Source organism: Anomaloglossus baeobatrachus, chromosome 8 (assembly GCF_048569485.1).
Source record: "Anomaloglossus baeobatrachus isolate aAnoBae1 chromosome 8, aAnoBae1.hap1, whole genome shotgun sequence".
Lineage (NCBI taxonomy): Eukaryota > Metazoa > Chordata > Amphibia > Anura > Aromobatidae > Anomaloglossus > Anomaloglossus baeobatrachus.
The window spans coordinates 68,716,353-68,734,471 of NC_134360.1; the positions used below are offsets into that span (position 1 = coordinate 68,716,353).

The 18,119-nt window shown below is 41.2% G+C and overlaps 1 protein-coding gene across 1 annotated transcript; it reads left to right on the plus strand.

The window, feature by feature from the left end:
- The first annotated feature begins 6,655 nt into the window (after positions 1-6,655).
- LOC142249227 (uncharacterized) lies at positions 6,656-9,488 on the plus strand. Its single transcript, XM_075320841.1, has 3 exons — positions 6,656-6,863; positions 7,562-7,712; positions 7,817-9,488. The coding sequence occupies exons 1-3, from the start codon at positions 6,677-6,679 to the stop codon at positions 8,988-8,990; spliced, it is 1,512 nt and encodes a 503-aa protein (XP_075176956.1). The 5' UTR covers positions 6,656-6,676; the 3' UTR covers positions 8,991-9,488.
- Positions 9,489-18,119: the final 8,631 nt, after the last annotated feature.

The following is an 18,119-nucleotide window of genomic DNA, read 5'->3' on the forward strand; positions in this document are numbered from 1 at the left end:
TGTCGCTGTGACGTCGAACGCACCTCCCCCTTTAAGGAGGGATAGTTCGGCAGCCACAGCGACGTCGCCGAGCAGGTATGTGCGTGTGAAGCTGCCATACCGCTAATGTTCGCTACGGCAGCAATCACCACATATCGCATGTGCGACGGGGGCGGGTGCTATCGCGCTCAGCATCGCTACCCGATGCTAGCGATGTCGCAACGTGTAAAGTACCCCTTACCCTGAACAGATTACTTTGTGGATCTTCTCTAAATTATAGACACTTATTTCCAGATGAGGTTACAAAATAATAATGTTCCTTCATATATCCACCAATTAGTCAACAATGCTAAGAGCTGACTATAACATTTTAATAGAAATTGGTGTTTTTAGGGGTACATTTGCAAATATAAGTATAAGCTGGTCACAATTTTTAAACTTTTTTAAAATATTGGAATGATTGTAAAGTAAAAATAAATGTCACATGGTGATGAGACAGTGAAACAGCAACATATTTGCATAAACTATATCTATAGATTTATTTCCTGTATCTTAAAAAGTACATTTTCAGGGGAAGAAACCAAAATTAGGCTTTGCTAAAATTGTCAAAGGTACAGTAGGCATCAGGATGATTTCTTTTCATACCTTTTTAATGGAAGCCAATTCATTTGTATTGAGTGAGGCCAAACACGTCTAGTTGGAATGTGGCCGGAGTATGCATATCACATTCTTGTGGTCATGTGGTCGCCTGCTCCCGAGACCGGAGAGATCTCATAACACGCAGTGTGAGGATTGATAAATGTGAAATCACACAGAGTGACTACAGACTTTCATGTCAAGCCTGGACAACACCTTTAAGGAGCCTGCAATTCAACAGGTCACTGCTGTTTTGGCAGCACAAGGGAAACCTATGCAATATAATGTAGGTGGTTTTAAAATAGTGGTTGAGAGGTGTATTTTAATTTCTATAATAATTAATATCTATCATACAGAAGAAGCATAGACAGAAAACTGTCTCATTCGGTCACTTAGCAGCACTTTAATCAGCAATGTCTAGTAACAGATGGATGATCAGGATGGATTTCTTTCTACATTTCCGTCACTAATAGGATAAAGCTATACATTTTTAATAATTTGAAATATGAATGGAAGATTTAAATCCCTGATTATTTCTCAGAGGCTTCTAGGTCTTACACCAAAATATTATTACTCAGAGCAACTACAGAAGTTACAATCTTTAGGTCATTTAATCTAGGGGACAATCGATTACAGCTACTCGGTGCGAGCAATGTTACAGTCTAAAGGACGCCTTACACGCAGCGACATCGATAGCGATGTCGCTCGTGAAAGCACCCGCCCCCGTCGTTTATGCGTCACGGGCAAATCGCTGCCCGTGGGGCACAATATTGCTAGCACCCGTCATACATACTTACCGGCCTAGCGACGTCTTTGTGGGCGGCGAACAGCCTCTTTTCTATGGGGGCGGTTCGTACGACGTCACAGTGAGGTCACACAGCAGGCGTCCAATAGAAGCGGAGGGGCGGAGAGCAGCCGCATGAAAGACACGCCCACCTCATTGCCGGAGGATGCAGGTATGGTGTTGTTTGTCGTTCCTGGGGTGTCACACGTAGCGATATGTGCTGCCTCAGGAACGACGAACAACCTGCGTCCAAAAGCAGCAACGATATTTTGGAAATGGACGACGAGTCAACAATCAACGATCTGGTAAGTATTTTGCATTGTTAGCGGTCACTCGTACGTGTCACACGCAACGACATTGCTAACGAGGCCGGATGTGCGTCACAAATTCCGTGACCCCAACGACATCTCGTTAGCGATGTCGTTGTGTGTAATGGGGCCTTAAGGCAGAGTTTGGTAAAGTATGGCCCGAGGGACACATCCGGCCCTCTGTCTGTTCCAGTCTGGCTCGCGGACTGAGACTGCTGAAGGGTTGAAAATAGTGGACCGCGGGCCTCACCATGCCCTCCCCTTGCCAACACCGCCACCCAACATTGCCGCTATCTGCATCCTCAAGATGCGGATTGGGATGAATACATTAGTGCAGGAGGGGCCACCAGCTCCTTCTCCGACCAATCAGCATCTGAGACAGCAGACGCGATGACATCACATCATCGTCTCTGCTGTGCGGAGGGTCAGTGCAGCAGAGTGCAGCGGGAACAGGAAGTATGTGGTGTTTTTTTTTGTGTATGGAATGGGTGACTATATATAGGGGGCTATGTAAGGGCTCATATATTATATAGAGAAGCTATGTGGGTGCTCATACTGTATAAAGGAGAATATATGGGGACTCAAACTGTCTATAGGGGTCTATGTGGGGGCTCACTCTATATATAGTATATAGAGGCCTATGTGGGAGCTCACACTGTATATAAGGGGGCTATGTGGGGTCTCACACTGTATTTAGTAAACTGTGTTGGGTCTAAGGCCCCTTTCACACGTCAGTGATTCTGGTACGTTTGTGCTTTTTTTTAAACGTACCAGAATCACTGACATACGCAGACCCATTATAATGAATGGGTCTGCTCACACGTCAGTGATTTGTCACTGCACGTGTCTCCGTGCAGCGTACCCGCGTGTACGTGATTGCTGCACGGAGACATGTCCATTTTTTTCTGGCATCACTGATGTTCCACGGACCACGCAGTGGTGTGGTCCGTGAAACACGTGCCAGAAAAAAACGTACTTTTAAAATAAAAAACATTTTTACTCACCCGGCGTCCAGCGATGTCCTCTGCAGCCCGTTCTCCCTGCTCCTTCTGTGCCGGCTGATTACTGTCGCGCATATTCATTATGCGCGACACAGCCGACCCGGAAGCAGCTGCTGCAGGGGTCACCGCCGGCCGGATGCTGCGTCGCGGGAGCGATCAGCACCATGGACAGCGGGAGCGGGCGCAGGTGAGTGAATCTCTAAGTGCAATCATGGGCCACGGAGAACGGAGCCCGGATTGCACTTAGACAACCCACGTGTGCCGTGATTTTCGGCACACGCAGGGACATGTGCGTGTTTTACACGCCAGTGAAAAACGTCTGTGTTTTTCACTGACGTGTGAAACGGGCCTAACATTGTATATAGAGGCCTATGTGGGAGCTCACGTTGTTTATAGGGGGCTATGAGGGGGCTCATACTTTACAGTTGTGCTCAAACGTTTACATACCCCAGCAGATTTTTTGCTTTCTTATCCTTTTTTCAAAGAACATGAATAATAACACCCAAACATTTTTTCCACTCATGGTTAGTGGTTGGGTGAAGCCATTAATTATCAAACTACTGTGTTTTCGCTTTAGAAATCAGAATGACAACCAAAAACATCCAAATGACCCTGATCATAAGTTCACATACCCTGGTGATTTTGGCCTGATAACTTACACAGAAGGTGACACAAATGGGTTTGAATGGCTAATAAAGGTAATATCCTCCCCTGTGACCTGTTTGCTTGTAATCAGAGTGTGCATAAAAGGTGAGTGAGTTTCTCGGATCCAGACAGACTCTTGCATCTTTCATCCAGCCACTGACGTTTCTGGATTGTGAGTCATGGGGAAAGCAAAAGAATTGTCAATGGATCTACGGGAAAAGATAGTTGAACTGTATAAAACAGGAAAGGGATGCAAAAAGATATCCAACGAATTGATAATGCCAATCAGCAGTGTTCAAACTGTGATTAACAAATGGAAAATTAGGGGCTCTGTAAAAACCAAACCAGTGGTAACCAAATACCCTAAGTTATTTAAATGTACTACCACTATTTACTTTGTTATAGGGTATATGCTCATTTTGTGTTTTTCTCTTGGGTTTTATCTGTGAAATGGCCACTGTGTGAACGTGCCCCTACTGGACATCTACCAACTTGTTCTCTGGCTCATTATTTTGTTTTTTCTGTGTTTTTTGTACTCAATATTCAAAATCACCGAAGCATCATCCTCTGTGTAGAGATAAATTAGCGAGTAGCTGACTGTTTCTGGAAGAGTGAACATTTATTGTGTTCTTCCTCGCTAGCATGGAAGTGCTAAAATATGTAGGGGGGAGATAATTACCCCTGAGCTAGACTGGTCATATCCAGTCCATACCAGTGAAATCCCATGGCAATGGAAATGCAATATTTTAATGCCATACCTATAGAAAACTGGTCTCAACCCCATCCACAGATAAATCTGTGATCAAGAAACATAATCACTTCTGTGGGTTCAGGCACCAGGATTTTCAGCTTTGGGAAACAGAACTGTAATATCAATCCGAATTATTGGTATATCATAGTTGTGTTTGGCTTGTCTAGGATAATGTCAGCATATGCATAAATATGGCGGACATATTATTTCACTAGGATGCAAATATGACATAAATTAGAATTACTGTACTTTCCAGATTATAAGACTTTTTTCCCCCAAAAATTAGGGGGAAAATTGGGATGCGTCTTATATTCCAGATATGGCTTACCGGGGTGGCGGTGGTGGAGCGGGTTCACAGAAGGCAGGTTCGGCAATACTGAGGACTCAGTGGAGGGGGTTTCACTGCAGTGAAGCGGCTCAGGAGGGTCACAGGACAGCGGGTCGGTGATACTGCGGGCTTTGGGTTGTTGCGGCAGCGAGCGCCACTGATCTGATGGCGGGCTACAGGCTTAATTGACCTGCGGGCTTCACGGTGGCTCAGTGGTTAGCACTGCACCCTTGCAGCGCTGGGGTCCTGAGTTCAAATCCTACCAAGGACACTATCTGCAAGGAGTTTGTATGTTCTCCCCGTGTTTGCGTGGGTTTCCTCCAGGTACTCCGGTTTCCTCCCACACTCCAAAGACATACAGATAGGGACTCTAGATTGTGAGCCCCAATGGGGCTAGAGTTGCCAATGTATGTAAAGCGCTGTGGAATTAATAGCGCTATATAAATGAATAAAATTATTATTATTATTATTATTATTGAAAAAGCTGCGGAGGCCAATCAGCGCACGCACTGCTGCCTCTGCGGCCATTTTCTTGACGTCTATCATGTCAACCACCGAGAGTTCAAATGGAGCCCATAGCCCTCCGGCAGATAAATGGAGCACACAGTGCTGGCAGATCAATGGCACCCATCGCCGCCATACTCCCGAGCCCACAATATCACTGACCCTCCTGTGCCGTGACACCCCCTCCTCCGAGCCCTTAGCATTGCCGACCCTGCCTCCTGTGACCTTACCCATATCATCACCGATGCTCCACCAAATTTCACAGTAGGTGCAAAACACTGTGGCTTGTACGCCTCTACAGGTCTCCGTCTAACCATTAGATGACCAGGTGTTGGGCAAAGCTGAAAAGGACAATGCACCATGCCACACATCTAGGTTAATCACAGTGTGGATGAAGGACCACCACATCAAAACCCTGTCATGCGTCTTTTGAGCCACAAGCTGCATTTTTTGAGACCACAGGAAAAAGATGAAGTCAAGATGCACTCAGACAAAAGATGCAGCATGTGATCATAGTCTTAAAATCACTCCAGGAGAAAACTGAAGAATATTTGCAACAAATTTTGCAAAACTTTTTATAACGTTGCAATTAATGAATTGGCCAAAACATCTGGAAACCCCAAACTAGACCCATAAATTGCAAAAAAACGGAACAGGTTTACACATACAAAATAGGTTTTAAAAATGATGCAAATTGAAAAAAGAATTAGGCATGAATTAAAAACAGGTGAAAAACACCAAAAATACACAAAAGAGACACAAATACAATGATGAATCAGGCCTTCTTCCTTCGCTCCTTCGAATAGGTCTTCACTTTTTCGTCTACATAGATGTATTAGGGCTTGTTTCTGTGTGACAAGCTGTAGTTTTTGTTGGGCACATAAAACATTTTGATCGCTTTTTATTACACTTTTCGGGGGAGGTGCAGTGACCAAAAAAGAGCAATTCTGGAGTTTTGATTTTTTTCCCTCACGGTCTTTACTAGTAAGAGCTATCTATTAACTCATTTGATATTTTTAGACATGGGACTTTTGCAGAGACGGCAATAGCATATATATTTATTTACCTTCTAGTCGTTGATGGCTATATAACACAAATCTGTTATTTTTTTTCTATCCAGATACATAAATTTTTCATGTGGTCTAAAAAAAAAAATTGGATGAAGTCATATGTGACTGCACAAACGTCACGTTTTATCGCTTTAGAACCCCCCCTGCATAAAAATCAGAAGACAAATACTTGGAAAAGCCCATAGATGACATCTGAATACAGCCTAAGGCCTGCGCCACACATCCGTGCCTCCGGTACGTTTTTGGCATTTTTTGCACGTACCGGAGACACGTGCTGATGTTGACATACTATTTTTAATCTAAAAAGCCTCACGTCAGTGTTTGCGCACGGAGCGTGTGTCCGTTCCGTGCGTACGTTTGAGCGTGTCGAAAAAGCGCTGACATGTCCGTTTTCCACCGGCATCACGTCCTCACGGATCCATTAAATCCTATGGGTCCGTGTTTACACGTACGTGATACGGATGGCCTCCGTATGCTATCCGTGTGGTCCGTGTCCGTGTTTTAATTAGAAAGTTTGTTACACTCTGAAATACTTTCAGGTGGCGTAGCTAACATATTTTTTTGCACAAAACTAACTGTGCATTTGCAGAAGGAGTGAGCAAGCAAGAAGTTGTAGTTCTGTGTATTGCAAGATCTATTTTGAGCAAACTTTCGTCTTCGAAATATAATAATGGCACCACGGGTGGACACGGAGAAACTTATAACAGCTGTCGAGACTCACCCACCATTATGGGATACACGTGTAGATGGTTACCATGACCGACTGACAGTTGAGCGCCATTGGAATCAAGTAGCTGAGGAAGTGTACCCCAATAATGCATGGTCTAGATGTTCTCCTGCAAAGCGTGCTAAATATGGTAAGTTGTTGTATTTTTTTATAGTTATTTATGTAATATCTATATTTGGATTTTTTCATACTTTCAAACTGTGATTGTTTTGGCATAGTTATGTTGTCTTTTAGTGTAAAATCCTATGAGAAGAATTGGTATATGTACTACTCAATATATTGAGTTCCTGTACAATTTTTTCATAGTATCACCAAACTTTCATAAGTGTCAAAAATCAAAGTATACTTAAATTTGTAATCTGACTTGGAATTCTTCATGAATTTACTTAATTAACTGATTAAACTGTCATGTGTTTTTAAATTCCCTGTTGTATTAGTCTAAATTTAGTATCACAATTGAAAATCTTGTTTTTTTTTTTTTTTAAAATAAAATTGTTTAAAATGACATGTCAATATCATTACCTACATGTATCAAATAATATTTCTAGTAATTGATAGCCAAATGTCATTGCAAAAACACCAAATTATAATTTAAATATAGATGACAATTACTTAAAATATAATTATTCAGAAATATTATTTGGTTATGTGTGAATGTCTAAACATGTTTTTGAATGAAGAATATCTAAATAAATTATATTTAATCCAAAGTATTTGACCAACATAATTGTGTTAAATTGTATATTACATTTCGCAAACATTATTTAAATTAATGTGTGCAGATTTATGGAGAATGTTGCAAGTGACATATTTTTTTATTTTCCACAGTTGACTTGGTAAAAAGGCGTTGGCGTTCAGCCCGTGATCAGTACCGAAGGGAGTACAACCCTATACCATCCTCATCCAGCCAAGGCCGCAAACGCAGATATATTTATTATGAACAAATAAGCTTCCTAGCACCCATCTTAGAAGTTACACAGTAAGTTTTTTTTTTGTTTAAAAAAAAAAAAAAAAAGAACCCCCTGAAGATAATTGGACAAAGATAAATGTTAAGATTGTAATCTGTTTTTTCATTTCTTATAGAACGGAGGATAATCTTGACGAATCAGATGATGAACCAACAGCAGGTCCCTCTGCTACAGCCACCTCAGCATCAGAACAAGAACCTGCCAGAGAAGACATTGAAATTCCTGAGACTCAACAAGATGCAGCAAATGAATCACATGAGGGTGGGACAGAGAGTGCACAAACCAACACCCAAGGCTCATCAACGCAACAAACAACCACACCAGCTACACAATCAACACAAACAAATGTACTTCCACGTTTTGCACCACAACCTCTACGTGCAAGAAGAATCCGCAGACCTGAGGAAATGAGATCCTTACCGGAAATAATTGACACACGCATTATTCACATAATGAACACTTTAATTCCAGAAACAGATGCCGAGCGTTTTTGTCGGTCTTTATCTACTAGCTTAACCAAAATTCCTTCAGATAGGCAGGAACGTGTAAGAGCTGCTATGCTTACCCTACTGTCAGCTAGTCAGGCAGAACAGGAACCAGTGAGAGTGTATGAGGCCATAGAAAATTGGCGTACCATTATGCAACAACATACAGTCCCAAACACAACAGACAATCAAAATACAATTTCAACACAAACAACAATGGCAACTGTAATAGTCAATAATCCACTATTACAACAATCTGGACAACCTTCAATTGCTTCAAGTACGTTATTCCCAACACCAATTAGACAAGGGTATGTTGCAACCAATACTGGTGCCTTAAGCACTGTACAAAGTGCTACCTCACAGCAACCCATGAACTATATGAATTTACAACCAACTCAAACTACTAGTTACTTTACTCAACCCACAAATATTGGTGGTTTACCTAATTTGTTTCCAGGTTCAACATACCCACAATCATTCATGATGCCTCATTATCCAATCTCAACTATGTTACCTACACCACACTTACAAACATCAGTCAACTATCCTCAAGGTCAACAACATACACACACACAATACCCAATTACCCATGTAGATCCACAGGTGTACTCAACCACAGGCAATGTGTTGGGACAAACCAGCATGCAACAGACTGTTCCACACACTACTGTAGCTAGTAATAGGAATGTTGTTCAGCAAACAACTGCTTCCATTCCTGAAAATACCATTTCTGAGGCCACACAAAACAACATACTCAGCAACACTCAGGTTACTTCACTAGAAGATCTTGTTGACTTGTGATGCACATTTTTGTTAATCTTAACAATCAAACAACAAATCTGATGAATGTGTCAAAATGTTAAAAAAGAGGGATTTCCAAAAATGTGCAAACTCAGAGTTGAAAAGATTTAAAAAACATGTGTGATTATACTTAGTGACGGATCACATATATGTTTTATGGCCTTTATTTTTGTAATTTTATGAACACATTTTTACCCAACCAATTTGATGGTTAGATTAGTTCTAATATTCTGAAAACACAGTTTACAATTTTTTGGTCTATGTCAATGTCCAACATGATAGCAACTTAATTGGCCGACATTTTTCAACATTGTAAGCAATGCACACATTTTCTTTACAATTACTCTTGTATGTAAAGTATATTTTGTATGTTATGAAGAATACCATCAAAATTTACATTTAGAAAAATTTAACACAAGATGAACAATATGTACATTTTTAATGTGGATGTGAAAAAATAACATCCTTACTTTATGGATTAATATGCTTATTCTTAATAAAAGATTCTGTTTTTGAAGAAAAGAAACATGTTTATTATTGATATTTATTAATAATATTGCATTTTTTCAATAGACGATTAACATTATTAATGTTGTAAGTTTAAAATAAGTTTCCTAAAACATGATAGTAACACAGAAATGTACATACACATACATACAACATTCAGAAAACCATGTTGCTAACAGAAATGTCAGTTTATGATTAACGCATTTGCCCTTTAATACTAGTTTGATTTAAGCTCTTAGATGTTGAGAAAATTTAACCAAGTTCCTATAATAAAAAAAATTTATATTTTTATCAACAAAAAACCATCACAATCTTAACAATCATCACTATTATTAGTATCATCAAAACAATTAAAGTAATCAGTAAATAAATTTCTAATTTGTAAACCAGATGTCACGGAATTATGAGACATAGGTTCACCTGTGGGATTAACAACATGGTTTATCTGAAATTCATCATCCACATAAGTTCCTCCTTCATGTATCCGACAGTAATTGTGAAGCACTATGGTAGCCTTGAGTACAGATGTGACAAAGGTTGGCTGCAACTGAATCGTTGTCTGATAAATGCGCCATTTGTTAGCTAAAATACCAAATGCACACTCCACATAACGTCTTGCTTTAGTTAGCCGATTATTAAAGTACTGTTTCCTGTCATCAATGGATCTCCTTGGATATGGTCGCATAACATGTTTTGATAATGCAAATCCTGCATCTGCTACCATCACATATGGTGCCAACGGTCCAGATGTACCAGGTAGGGCAACTGGAGGGGGGATCAATAATGAATTTTCTTGCAGGCGTTGGGCTAATCTTGATGAACGGAAAATACGGGCATCTGAGGCACTACCATAGGCCCCAATGTCTGCATAAATAAAACGGTATTCTGTGTCAACCAATGCCAAAATAACAACGGAAAAAAACTTATGAAAATTGAAATAACGTGACCCAGAGTTTGGTGGCTTTTTTACTCTGAAATGCTTGCCATCCAAAGCTCCTATGCAGTTAGGAAAGTCAACAGAGTCCTTGAAGCCCTTAGAGATTTTCAACCAATCTTCTCTGTTTGGCTGAGGCATCATTTGTTCTTTTAAATGTTGCCATATCATGTCGCATGTGTGACGTACTATAACGGCAATGGTTGATCTCCCCAACAAAAAATCAAAATGTAAAGCACTAAAAGATTGACCAGTCGCCAAGAATCTATGAAAACAAGACAAACAATGATTTACAATTAACACTATGTTTTTTTAAATTAAAACAATCATAAGAAAACAGAAACATTGAATCAAAAATGAGATTAGATCAATAAAGATCAATTACACATTTCAATGTGAAAAATAACACATTTACACAAATTACAAAAATAACAAATATAATACCTCAGAGTCACCATAAATCTCTCCTCTGGGGAAATGGAAAGCCGCATCCAAGTGTCCTGATGTTGCAAATGAGGTCGTAAAATATTTAGTAAGTAATCAAAACTCTCAACTGACAACCGGCAGTATGAAAAAAACTTATCTGGGAAATTCCGTAACTCAAAAAATAAAGTATGGAAATGACCATGCATAGGCCGCATCATCATTAGTGGATGCACCCACAATCTGGTTCTTCTTACATTATCATATTGCAACATGTGGCGTCGAACGCCAAAACGACGAGATATAATCCAACATAAAAACACTAAGGCCTCCGTGGATAATGGCATTGCGACAATTTTGTCTCAACACATAGGTGCTCCAAGGCATAATACAAGCAGGAAACAGTTTATAGTTAACTTATATTTATGTCCTAATCACATACACCTATGTGTCATTTAATTCCAAGTAATCACCATTATCTCAATGTGTGAAACATGTGAAACACGCACAAAAAACGGACTGCACATGGAACACACACTGACGTATTTCACGCACAGGAAAACGCACACACGTACACACGTATGACACACGATATGCATACGGACACCACACGGAGGGGAAAAACGGACTGCAAATACGGAACACGGACACAAAAAACGGACTACACCAAACGTACGTTTTTTACACGTGAGTGTGGCAGAGGCCTAAGACGGTGATCACACATGTAGGGTCCTGTAGAAATAGTGGTACAGTTTAGAGCCACACGTGTCATCCGTCCAGGAAGGATATGCCAGCGGGTATAATGGGTTGTTTTTCCTAGTTCTACAAATGAATGGTCCTCTGTAATCTAAGCCCCTCTCATTTGCCCTCATTCCACTTTCTGGCTCCGGGTAAGTCCCAGCACATGAAATCCACTGTTCTCAGGACACAGTTGCATTATTTATATATAAGCTCAGTGAGATGAGAAAAAGTTGGTATGAACTAGACTTCCATGAATGTGCGGAGAAACTCAGTACAAACCTCTCATGTTTCTCCGTACAAGTTGACTGATGAATAGTTCATCCCCATAAAAAAGGGCACTGTATCTAAGACAATGGTGCTTTTCAGTAAGAAATATCACTTTTTCATGTATTTTCGGAAGCAAAGTGTTAACTTGCTCCTGCATAGTATATTCTTTATACACCGGGTCCACTTGTTTTAGTGCTCTATAGTTTATATAAAACAAAATTAGGAAACTGGAGTAATTTAGTGCGATGACAAAAAGATGCCAGGCTGGAGAGAATGACAGGTCATATCAAGGGTAAATCATTTTAACTAAGTATAGTGACTTTCTAACAGCGAGTTTCCACAAAAAAAATAAAAAAAATAAAATAAAATAAAAATAAATAAATATATATACAGTGCCTTGCGAAAGTATTCGGCCCCCTTGCATTTTTCAGCCGTTTTCCACATTTCAGGCTTCAAACAAAGATAAAAATTTTAATGTTATGGTGAAGAATCAACAACAAGTGGGACACAATTGTGAAGTTGAACGAAATGTATTGCTTATTTTAAACTTTTGTAAAAAAAAGAATAAACTGAAAATTGTGACGTGCAATTTTATTCGGCCCCTTTTACTTTCAGTGCAGCAAACTCACTCCAGAAGATCACTGAGGATCTCTGAATGATCCAATGTTGTCCTAAATGACTGATGATGATAAATATAAGCCACCTGTGTGTAATCAAGTCTCCGTATAAATGCACCTGCTCTGTGATAGTCTTAGGGCGGCTTTGCACGTTGCGACATCGCACGTGCGATGCCGGTGGGGCCAAATCGAAAGTGACGCACATCCGGCGTCACTTTCGACATCGTATTGTGTAAATGCTAGATGATACGATGAACGAGCGCAAAAACGTCGTTATCGTATCATCGTTGCATTCACCGACATTTCCATAATGCCGGTGCCGCGACAGGTACGATGTTGTTCCTCGTTCCTGCGGCAGCACACATCGCTGTGTATGAAGCCGCGGGAGCGAGGAACATCTCCTTACCTGCCGCCGGCGGCTATGCGGAAGGACGGAGGTGGGCGGGATGTTTACATCCTGCTCATCTCCGCCCCTCCGCCGCTATTGGCCGCCTGCTGTGTGACGTCGCTATGACGCCGCACGACCTGCCCCCTTAGGAAGGAGGCGGGTCGCCGGCCAGAGTGACGGTCGCAGGGCAGGTGAGTGCATGTGAAGCTGGCGTAGCGATAATTTTTGCTACGCCAGCTATCACACGATATCGTATCGCATGCGACATCGCAGCATCGGCTTGCGATGTCGCAACGTGCAAAGCCCGCCTTAGTGTTCTGTTTAAAGCGCAGAGAGCATCATGAAGACCAAGGAATACAACATGCAGGTCCATGATACTGTTGTGGAGAAGTTTAAAGCTGGATTTGGTTACAAAAATATTTCCAAAACTTTAAACATCCCAAGGAGCACCGTGCAAGCGATCATATTGAAATGGAAGGAGAATCATACCACTGCAAATCTACCAAGACCCACTGGGGTATATAGTGCTGTAAGGCTTTTCTGGACAGCAAATTTGATGTTTTCTTGCCATCTGGTCCTGAAGAAGGAAGGGGTGCCTTCCGAAACGCGTAGACCTGTAATTGGAATAAAAAGCAACATTAATCTAACAGCTTAACGTTGATTGTCATTGGCGCGGCCTGGAAACCCTCATCCTATTACTCTCTGTTATTAGCCTCAACATGGCATATGTTATTACAAATATTTTGACATCATTGAAAAAGAGTGGAAGGTTCCTCTAAAATTTGGACATATGGCAGGAAAAACACAGAGGCAAAAACACGCGTTTTTCCACTGGTTTTTGGGCCACATTTTTCCCATAAATTAATATGGGTGAAATTTGTCAAAAATGCATAAAGAGATGACATGCTGCAGATTTAAATATGCACCAAATCTGCAAGGAGAAAATACTCAATGTGAGTATAACACTTTAGTATGCTCATTCACTTTGCTTGCATCTGGGAACTCTTCAGGTTTTGTGAGAAATCACACGGATCAAAAACAAATCTGCACACACCTTTAGTTTCTCCCTTGGCCTTTGACTGAGCCCCTAACCACTCTATTTAGCCCTTCACGGAAACCCCTGCCAGTTTACATCCTAGTTAGTAGTAAGTGTCACAAGGAGGCTTTAGCAAGTATCGCTGACTGTCATGGCGGCGTCAGGACTGTATAAACGTCAGATTCTTGCATTCTGCTTTCTAACTTCTCTAATGTCTGTGATGCAGGGAGACTCGAGAGTTAAACCACAGACTTGTAGGTCCTAGGCAGGCTAGCAAGAGTTAATCTATGCTGTTCTGCTAGTTAATCTCCTTTAGTCACATTCTATGTGAGAGCTAGTCATGTTCAGACCCCTCCTATATATGGTGGCTGGACACTTCCATTAGTGCCAGCTATAGCTTGTCTATACTGGTCTGGGGAGGTGGTTTGATCCAAACTTACTGGTGGTTGTTGTGCATTATTGCTTTGAGCAGTTGTTGTTAACCCTTATTGTCCTTTTGTTGCTGCCTTATTTCTTTTGCTATCTTTAATTTCTTATTGTTTTTTCCTTTCCTGTGAAATTGCAGTGTGTCTGAGTTTCTATTTTTCCCTGTCTCTCTACATCTATGTTTCCATCACACTCCTGCCTCTTCCTTTCCTGGGCGGGCAGACAGATTAGCTCTGGTCAGGGGTATAGCCAGGCACGAGCTTCAGGTATTTTCACCATTAGGGGTAACCCTGAGGACAGGGATAGCCTAAAGCCCCCTAGTGTGAGGGACAGTATAGGAGCCATCTTTCCCTTGCTCTGTTGCAGTCACATTAGGTGACAAATCAGCTGTGTAGAATATAGTCATCTCATGTGTCTAGGTGATTTAAATTGGTTGGCCAGTACAAGTCTGCAGTCACTCTATGTGACTGCAGCCTTGTGAATCTTCACAGCGCGCAGTGTGCATGCTGTCAGGATTCTCCAGTGCCAGCACTTGCAGCAGATGGGCATATGATCGCAATAATGCGATTTGCATACATTTGGTCAGGAGGCAACTACATGTGCACAGTCTCTCTCAATACAATTGAATTGAATGAGGACAGATAAGTCTAGTCAGAATGTGGCCAGAAGTATGCAAGTCGCATTCTTGCCGTCACATGGCGCCGGCACCAAAGAATTCTGACACTGCGCACACTACACACTGTGAGGATCCACAAGTCGGCAGTCACATAAGAGTAACTGCAGACTTGTTCCCCAAGCCCGGACATCCCTTTTAAAAAGGAATCTGACAGTATAAAGTGGAGCTAGCAGGAATAGACTGTCCCAGATCTGTCTACATTACAGTCAGTAAAAGAAAGTTCCTTGTTGATAGCATTTTAATAAGAATAACAGAATTTAATGCCAGGGACCCTATCAAATTTATTTTAGGATGTCCATCAAGTGGCCGGAAAAAAATTCCAAACATGAGTCATTATTTGTTCTGGAATAACAACAGCGTCTGAGACAGAGCCTCCTAACGTGAACCTGACTCGAGACATATATTAACAATGGGTCGTTAACTCTTGGAATTTTATGAAACATTAACTTTCATATTGCTCCTATAGTTTTCTAGTATTGTGCTCATGCTTGAAATCCATACATCAAAAGCAGTTAAAGAGTAACCGTCCTTTTAATTAGTCTTCATAAATAGTACACGTGAAAATAAGAAACTGTCATATATCTTATCAGAGAACTCCACTACCTTCTCCTCCTGATCAGTCATTCTCAAAATTCTCAGTTCATGGGTAAAATCTGCCTGAAGTGGATACAGACTTTCCCATAAGGCACAGTGCATTTTTGATGCAGATTTGATGCCAGCAAGGCCAATGAGAATTCTGAAATTCTGTGCATGTTTCTTATTTTCTCCTTGCAGATTTGGTGCAGAATATATTCTGCAGCATGTCCATTGTTGGTGCTTTTTTTTTGCATTTTTTTAGCCCTTCCACCCATTGACTTCATTAGAAAAAAAAAAAAACGCACCAAAAGCGTATGTGTTTTTTGGTGCATTTTTCTGCCAGAAGGTGCAGATATGACGCAGAAAATTTCTGCACCAAATACTTAACGTGCGCACATAGCCTTACTGCGATAGATGACAGATGGTGCTCATAAAAGGTATATGGAGTGCTGTAACTGTCTTTTTAGAATTTGGCATAATTTTAAAATCAGTACCGTAATTCTCATCTCCTGTCTCAGCAAGAAGAAAATGTGTCTTCACTGATTACAGACTGTACAAATTTTAAAGAGGAATTGAAAATTAAACTTCAGCCCAGGAGAGGAAAGAAGCAGATTTCTCTGATTAGATATATTACAAAAGTGCTTATATTGAGTGTACTATTGATTTATGAATAGTGATCGGAGGACCCGGACTTTAAAAGTTTGAATGCGCGCGGTTTCAAATGTACCAAAGTGCCAAATCCGGGACCGGAATTTTCAGAGAACTCCTGGTAATGATCTGGATGCGGCAACTCGGGAAATAAAATAAAAAATAAAGAAAATAAGAATCAAGCAAGCGCATTATACTTACCGAGTCTCCGGCACAGCTGTAACTGCTTCCGGGCCACTCACTCTTCTTCCACGGGCAGCTCATTATTGCTCATCCATATTCACGGCTTCTACCGGACACCGGCAGTCCCCGCATCTCTGATTGGTTGCAGTCAGACGCACCTACAGCCTGTGTGACAGCAATGGACTGCAACCAATCACAGACTTTGTGTGGGTGTCACTATCGTGGTGTAAAATTAATTTAAAAAAATTTGGAGTAGGATTCCCCCATATTATGATACCCAGCACAGATAAAGCATATGGCTGCTATTTTTAGGCTGGGGGGACCAATAACCAGCCTGAGCATTCCAGTCTCCAGCCATGCGCTTATCTTGGTTGTATATCAAAATAAGAAAAACTGCATGTAGCTTTTTTTTGTAATTTAAATTATTTAAATAAATAAATAATTTAAAAAAACACTGTGAGGTCCACCCAATTTTGATGCCCAGACAAGGTAAAACCCAACAGCTTAGGGCTGGTTTTCTCAGGGGGAAGGAGAACCATGCTTATTGGGCCCCCAAGCCTAAAAATAGCAACCTGCAGCCTCCCAGGATTGCCACATCCATTAGATGGGGTAATAAGGGGTTAATAACAGCCCACAGCTGCCACTAAGCCCTAGATTAGTAATGGGAGGGGTCTATGAGACCCCCCCATTACTAATCTGTAAGTGAGAAGAAATAAACCCAAACACGGAAAATTTTTTTTATTTGAAATAAAATGCAAAAAACCACCCTCTTTCTCCAATTTATTAACTCCCAAAACACCCAAGTCTGACGTAATCCATACTATGTCCCACGATGATTCCAGATCTGCTACATCTAAAGGCACAGCGCTCCGCCATAGGACAATGACCACCTGCTGGGAGTTTCAGGCACACTCACCCTCCTAGGCGCCCAGCGGTAGGTTCTCTGCCACTGGCAAAACCATACAGCGGTTTAACAAGAAAGGTTCCACTGAGAACAGGCATCGCCATGGCTGTCCAAGGAAGTTGAGTGCACGTGCTCAGCATCGCATCCAGAGGTTTTCTTTTCAAAATAGACATATGAATACTGCCAGCATTGCTGCAGAGGTTACAGGGGTTGGTCCACCTGTCAGTGCTTAGACCATACACCGCCTCAAATTGGTCGGCATAGACATCTACCCAGAAAGAAGCCCCTTCTAAATCTGATGTACAAGAAAGTCTGCAGTTTGCTGAAGATAAGCAGACTAAGGACATGGATTACTGGAGCCATGTCCTGTGGGCTGATGAGATCAAGATAAACTTATTTGGTTCAGATGGTGTCAAGCATGCGGAGTACAAAGACAAGTGTGTCCTGCCTACAGTCAGGCATGATGGTGGGAGTGTCATGGTTTGGGGCTGCATGAGTGCTTCTGGCTGTTGGGAGCTACAGTTCATTGAGGAACCATGATTGCCAACATGTACTGTGACATACTGAAGCAGCGCATGCTCCTTTTTCCCTTAATAATAGAGACCTTCATTAATAATCTGCATTTTGTGTTTACTTGTGTTTGTCAAATATTTAAATTTGTGTGGTGATCTGAAACATTTAAGTGTGATAAACCTGCAAAAGAGTAAGAAATCAGGAAGGGGGTAAACACTTTTTCACAGCACTGTATAGTAGGACGGGGGACATATTTACCAGGATAGGGAACATATATACCAGGACAGAGA

Excerpts from the sequence above, each read along its gene's own strand:
- LOC142249227 (XM_075320841.1), top strand. The coding sequence starts at position 6,677 with ATGGCACCACGGGTGGACACGGAGAAACTTATAACAGCTGTCGAGACT. Across the intron at positions 6,864-7,561 it reads TGCAAAGCGTGCTAAATATG|TTGACTTGGTAAAAAGGCGT; the intron begins GTAAGTTGTTGT and ends TATTTTCCACAG. Across the intron at positions 7,713-7,816 it reads CCCATCTTAGAAGTTACACA|AACGGAGGATAATCTTGACG; the intron begins GTAAGTTTTTTT and ends CATTTCTTATAG.